A 7,500-nucleotide genomic window follows, 5' to 3' on the forward strand; every position below is an offset into this window, starting at 1 on the left:
AGGGCGACGTTTATCGTTATTAGAATTGACTATTTTTATCTATCTATCTATCTATCTATCTATCTATCTATCTATCTATCTATCTATCTATCTACCTATCTATCCATCTGTCTGTCTATATATAATATATATATATATATATATGTGTGTGTGTGTGTGTGTGTGTGTGTGTGTGTATGTATGTATACACTCCCCTAATGAATTAACGAATATATATTTGTTTAATCTTGTCAACAGTTGGAAGGATCGACGAGTGAAGTGGAAGGAGCATGGACCATGTGGTCCAAGTGGACGAAGTGCAGCCAGTTGTGTAATGGAGGACTCGCGAATCGAACCCGTGCCTGCATACACAGATATGTAGGGTAAGTTATTACATGTTTCGTATTTTGATTGATGACGATAAAAAAATACAATAATTTGGTAAATTATATACAATAATTTGGTAAACTTTTGTAGGCGATGGTGTGGATGGGCGGTAAAAAGCTTGCTTCCCAACCACATGATTTCGGGTTCAATCTCATTGGGCCCCACCCAGGGCAAATATTTTCTATGATAACTGCGAGTCGATAAAAAATTTGTGAGACGATTTGACAGACGGAAACGGAGAGAAGCCCGTTTCGTATATATATATATATATATATATATGTGTGTGTGTGTGTGTGTGTGTCCTACCACCGCTTGATATCTGGTGTTGGTTTATTTAGATCCTACAACTTTACAGTTTGGAAAAATAAGGACAAAATAAGTACCATGCTTTTAAAAAAGATAGCAAATGTAGTATAATTTCTCAGATTTATTATTATTATTATCTAAGTTAAGGCAGCGAGCTGGCAGAAACGTTAGCACGCCGGGCGAAATGCTTAGTGGTATTTCGCTCGTCGCTACATTCTGAGTTCAAATTCCGCCGAGGTTGAATTTGCCTTTCATCCTTCCGGGGTCGATTAAATAAGTACCAGTTACGCACTGGGGTCGATATAACCGACTTAATCCGCTTGTCTGTCCTCTCTGTGTTTAGCCCCTTGTGGGTAGTAAAGAAATAGGTATTTCGTCTGCCGCTGCGTTCTGAGTTCAAATTCCGCCGAGGTCGACTTTGCCTTTTATCCTTTCGGGGTCAATAAATTAAGCACTAGTTGCGTACTGGGGTCGATCTAATCGACTGGCCCCCTCCCCAAAAATTTCAGGCCTTGTGCCTATAGTAGAAAGGATTATTATTATTATTCATGTTAGTTCGCCGGGTAGAATGCTGAGCGGCATTTCGTCCGTCTTTACACCCTGAGTAAAAAATCTGCCGACGGTCGAAATTCATCCTTTCAGGGTCGATGAAATAAAGTACCAGTTGGGCCCTAGGATGTAACCGACGTACCCGCTCCCTCACAAAAATTTCAGGCCTTGTGCCTGTATTAGAAATGATTATTATCGTTATTAATGCAGCGAGCTGGTAGAAGCACATTAGCGCGCCGGACAAAATGTTTATCGGCAGTTCGCTCCTCTGTATGTTCTGAGTTCAAAATCCGCTGAGGTCTACTCTGCCTTCCATTCTTTCGGAATCGATAAAATAAGTAGCAGTTGAACAGTGGAGTCAAAGTAATCGACTAGACCCACCCTACCATATTTTAGGCGTTGTGCCCATTAGCGAAAGAGGATTATTAAAGGCACCAAGTTGGTAGAATCATTAACGCGTTAGACAAAATGCTTTGAGGTTTTTCTTTGGCTTCAGAGTTCAAGTAGCACCGAGGTCGACTTTGTCCTTCCTTCATTCGGGGCCGGTTTTCTGATTAACATAATATAGCATACTTGATGTTTTGAGTAAACACTGTTTTAAAATTTATTTGACTTACGGTAATTTCATTTAAATTATTATGTAATAATTCACTTGATGGTGTTTATCTTAATGAAACAGTTGTTGAATGCAATTAAAATATGAAGCATATGAGAAATTTGTGCTTTTCTGCTTTTATGCCAGAGAAATATATACATAGATAGATAGATAGATAGATAGATAGATAGATAGATAGATAGATAGATAGATAGATAGGTAGATAGATAGATTAGATAGATAGATAGATAGATAGATAGATAGATAGATAGATAGATAGATAGATAGATAGATAGATAGATAGATAGATAGATAGATAGATAGGGGAAGAGAAAGAGAGAGGTTTTTTCTATCGTCAAGTATAATCTCATGAAATGGTACCACTACAATATGTCGTAACTATGAGATATCGTATCTATGAGTTTAGATTTAGTACGTCTTAAATGTTAAAGTTGTTTCACTGTGAGATTTAATTTCATCTTTAGATAACATTCTTCTTTTAATGCTGCAGGGAGGCGTCGGAGACAGCGAATGCAAAATGCAAAGGGAGAAAGACAGAAACCAAAGTGTGTAACCAAAACGTAAGTCGATGTTTCGTGTCTTACAGCGTTCGTTTTTATTTGATAAACTGACATTTTGATTTCAAATTTATTTTGACAGACATGGTTTTAAAGATATGACGTTCAACTTGAAATTCTTTCCATCTTTCTCCCCCCCCCCCTTCGCTCTTCCTTATACTTCGCCACTTTCCCCTCTCACCATTCCCAACCACTCCTCCTCCCCTCTTCAGTTCAATTCTCCTTAATCCTTCTCCACCCCTTCTCTCTACTTTCGCTTTCACTCCCTGTTCTCTCTTCCCATCCGCCATACTTCTTCCTCCCTCTCTCTCCCTCTTTATTTCAATGGTTCTTAATAACCCTCCCTTTCCCCACTCTCTCTCTCCCCTCACCCTTCCACTCCCTCCCTCCCTATTTATCTTATTTTCGTTTTTTTTGTTTTGTTTTTGTTTTTCACTTACACCATACACTAACACTTGAAAATGGGAGGACCCTTACATTGCTAAACACAATCACAGCACATGTTAAAACCGTACCTGCTGAGAACTGAAACCCGATCGCCGTCTCAGCTCGCCGAGCCCTTACCTTGGCAATGGATCAACAAATACGATAATATTTCGCCATATTGAATTTCATTAATATACGCATATCTCTAAAATGTACATTAAAAAGTAAATGCTCCTGTCTGAACACGATCTTTCGTGTCTATGATTTATTCTGATTATCATAGTGGTTGCAGATAGCGATAGACCAAATTCTTTATATAATTCTTTATATCTAAGATTAGCCATGTTTCTTCATAGCTGCGACAGACTGGGTTTACGTAGTTACAATAGACCAATTCTTCATAGCTGTGAGAGACTGGGAAGGTGCCTTCATAGTTACAACAGACCAAACTCTTCATATCTATGATAGGCCATATTCTTTTATAGATTTGGTAGACTATGGAGATCTTCGTAGTTACAAAAGCGTTTCATGTTCCATGTTACAGGCCAGGATTCCTCATGGTAGTGATAGACATGATCATTCTTTTTTACTCTTTTATTCTTTTACTTGTTTCAGTCATTTGACTGCGGCCATGCTGGAGCACCGCCTTTAATTGAGCAAATCGACCCCAGGACTTATTCTTTGTAAGCCTAGTACTTATTTTATCGGTCTCTTTTGCCGGACCGCTAAGTTACGGGGACGTAAACACACTAGCATCTGTTGTCAAGCGATGTTGGGGAGAGAAGCACAGACACACAAACACACACACACATACATGCATATATATATACATACATACGACGGGCTTCTTTCAGTTTCCGTCTACCAAATCCACTCACAAGGCTTTGGTCGGCCCGAAGCTATAGTAGAAGACACTTGCCCAAGGTGCCACGCAGTGGGACTGAACCCGGAACCATGTGGTTGGAAAGGAAGCTACTTACCACACAGCCACTCTTGCGCCTAATTTCTTTTTACTAGTTGAGTTGGAGGAAGGACCAGAGCCCATGTGCCTTTCAGACCTCTGAGACCTTATGCAGTCGATGCCATTAATGTTCTGTTTGAACTGTTGTTGAAAGACAAGCGCGTGGAAAGAAGATTACTGAGATCCTATGTTCAAGAGATGGAGGACTGGATTTATTGAACCGAAATTTTGGCGGGAGGCTGGTCGCTTATATCGACCCCCAGTGCATAGCTGGTATACATTTCATCGACCTTGAAAGGATGAAAGGATAGTCAACCCCGGCGGAATTTGAACTGAGAACGTTAAGATGGACGAAATGCCACCCGAGGTGCAAACAATTTTGCCAGCTCGCCGCTTTGGATGCGTAAATAATCCTTTCTATTATAGGCAGAGGGCCTGGAATTGTGGGTGAGGGGGTTAAATAATGCGCGCATGTGTGTGGTGTGTGTGTGTGTGGGAGTCTACGTATGTATGTATATTAAGAGAGAGAGAATGAAGGAGAAATTTAACACACCACCACAGAGCAACAGTATAGACGATGAAGAAGAAGAAGAAGAAGAAGAAGAAGAAGAAGAAAGAGAGAGAAGAAGAAAGAAGAAGAAGAAAGAAGAAGAAAGAAGAAGAAGAAAGAACAAGAAGAAAGAACAAGAACAACAACAACAACAACAACAGCAACAACCAGAAAGATAGTGACATGGAGAAAGAGAGGGAGAGAGACGGAGAGAGAAAGAGTGAAGCACTTAAATCAACAACAACAACAACCAGCGAAAAAAAAACGCCATATCTGGAAATATGTTTAAATTTCACTTTAAATGCTTGAAGCATGCAAAACAAAAAACCTGCATCAGTTACATAAAATATGGAATTTGACTCCCAAGAAATTTTAGACTATCTTCCAAAAACCAAATGATGACATTTTCATGTCTTAGAAATATTTTGACAAACTAAACAAACCGAGGAAATACTTATTGCCCGTTGTGCAAAGGATGAAGGCACCACAGAGCGGTGCCAATATGGTGGCAAGGACACAAACAAAGAATTTGCAAGGAGGCGCGCTTTTTTCGTTTTTTATCTCTGTAAGCAATCTAAGTTCTACATTGACTTCTGCATTGTTTTGCATCTTGCAACGGGTTTACAGATTGCTCTTACGCATTCTTCAAGTATTTGTCATGTTTATTCCCTTTAAAAAGAGAAGAAAAAAAACGAAAAGCGAAAATGGGTTGGCGTTATATTCTTCTGCCAAATAATGGTGTATACTCGACCATTCTGACAAGCACTGCGTACGTTTGTCACACACAAACACACACACACACACAGACATACAAGTTTTGTACTCTGTGGTCGAGACAAACATATGAACATCATATGTATATGTGTGGACCCTTATATATACGGGCTTATGTGTATGTATGAATATATACACATATGTATTTATACACATATATAGACACATGCATATGTATATGCATATATGTATATATACATGTACATATGTATATATATATGTATATATATATATAAATATATGCATGTACATATGTATATATATATACATATATATATATATATATATATATATATATACATATATATATATACATGTACACACATATATGTACTATATATATATAATATATATATATATATATATATATATCCATATACATGCATTTATATGTACATATGTATATATATATGTATATATATATATAATATATATATATATACATATATATATATACATATATATATATATATAATATATATATATATATATATATGTGTGTGTGTGGTGTGTGTGTGTAAATATGTATATCCATGTACATATGCCATATATACATGCTTTTTTGTGCATCAGTATGTGCACGCGCCCTTTTACACAAATACACAGATTTACACATACACACACACATATACACTCATATACACGCACATACACAAATATATATATATATATATGTGTGTGTGTGTGTATGTGTGTATGTATGTATACTGTTTGTTAGGAAAATGTGTATTTTTTAATGAGAATAGACAAAGAGGATATGATTACGTGTGTTCAAGTGAAGAAAGCTGTCTGGCAAAATGTAAATACCATTATAAAAAAAAGACTAACATTATAGTGGCAGATAATAAATTATAGCTCAACACTTTTCAACGCAGCATCCATGTTGCCTCCACCCGCGCTTTCCATCATGAGTGTTCAGTTTATTTTATGCATAACTTGTATGAACTAAATTCCCCAGCCTTGATATGATTATGTGTCTTGTGGGAAACAGTGCGCCAGTATGGACAAGTGATGTAATTAAAGGCCTCGTTTAGCAGCTTTCCGTCCGTCTTTACGTTCCGAGTTCAAATTCTGCCGAGGTCCACTTTGCCTTTAATTCTTTCGGGGTCGATAAAATAAGTACCAGTTGAGCACTGGGGAGGGGTGCTCGGTGTGCTTGATTTACACCCTCCCCCTAAATTGCTGGCCTTGTACCAAAATTTGAAACCATTATTAAGGCGGTGAAGTGCAGAATCGTTAGCACGCCGGGCAAAATGTTTAGCGTCATTTCTTGTTTTGAGATTAAATTCCGCTGAAGTCGACTTTGCCTTTAATTCTTATGGGGATCGATAAAATAAGTACCAGTTGAGCACTGGGATCGATGTGATCGATTTACACCTATATTGCTGGCCTTGTGCCAAAACTTGAAATCAATTAAAATGAGGTTTCGGCTTCGTTCCCACAGCGTGGTATATTGAGCTAGAATTTTTTTCTTGTTGATCCAAGCCTTGTGAGTCAAATTGAGTAGACGGAAACTGTATGGAAGCTCGACGTAATTCAAAAATCCCTTGCGTAACACGAAATGGTTACAAGATAACGAAAGGGCTTCTGCGAAGTGGCTCACCTGCTAGAAATAGCAGTCATATCTTACTCAATCATACCGTTAGTGGGTATGAAATATTGGTTTCAAATTGTGGCAAAGAGCCAGCAATTTTGAGCGGAGAAAGCAAGTCGGTTCCATTGAACCAGGTACCTGATCGATATCCTATTTTATTGATCCTAAAAGAATGAAAGATAAAATTAACCTTAATAGAAATCGAAATCCGAACGTAAAGAGTCGAAATGGGTATGACGTAATACGTTAAGTATGAAAAAATCTAGATGGTCGTGTTTGGAACGACTTTGATCAGAAGACTTCTTGATCAAATCTGATCTGAAGTTAATCAATAACAACCGTTCTCTGTTCAATGAAGTTACACAATGTCTAAGGAAAGGGCATGAATGTCACTGATTCCAATAACCACCCACACCACCCCTTGCCTACTAAAACCCCCACCCGCTTTCATTCTGAATCTTCATTTTTTTTTCTTTTTATAAACGGTTTTATGATCTCTAATTTTTATGCAATTCAGAAGTTCGTTTCGCAAATTTGTAGTTTCGCGTTCGATCTTACAGCACTGCACCCATCTTGTTAAGTAAAGAACTTGTGTGATATTATTCCATTATTTTGCCTTTCGAAAAGAACTGACTGAATGGTCAGCGCTTCGGACTAAATACTTAACAATATTTTCTTCCGGCTCTTTATGCTTTTTTTGTTCAAATTTCGATGAGGTGGGCATTGCCTTTCAACCCTTCGTGGAAGATGAAACACGTTCCAGTTAACACTGGGGTTGATGCAACCGACTAACCCCTGCTC

General features: G+C 38.0%; 1 protein-coding gene across 1 annotated transcript in view; it reads left to right on the forward strand.

Moving 5' to 3' along the window:
• The first annotated feature begins 234 nt into the window (after positions 1-234).
• The window catches only part of LOC115231197 (thrombospondin type-1 domain-containing protein 4-like), a 50,897-nt gene continuing 43,631 nt past the window's right edge, over positions 235-7,500 (forward strand). The window contains exons 1-2 of the mRNA XM_029801270.2: positions 235-362; positions 2,328-2,397. Of these exons, the coding sequence (XP_029657130.2) occupies positions 277-362; positions 2,328-2,397 (156 nt within the window). The 5' untranslated portion in view covers positions 235-276. The remainder of the gene's footprint in view (positions 363-2,327; positions 2,398-7,500) is intronic.

This window comes from Octopus sinensis, unplaced genomic scaffold (assembly GCF_006345805.1).
Source record: "Octopus sinensis unplaced genomic scaffold, ASM634580v1 Contig17764, whole genome shotgun sequence".
In the NCBI taxonomy this organism is placed as follows: Eukaryota; Metazoa; Mollusca; class Cephalopoda; order Octopoda; family Octopodidae; genus Octopus; species Octopus sinensis.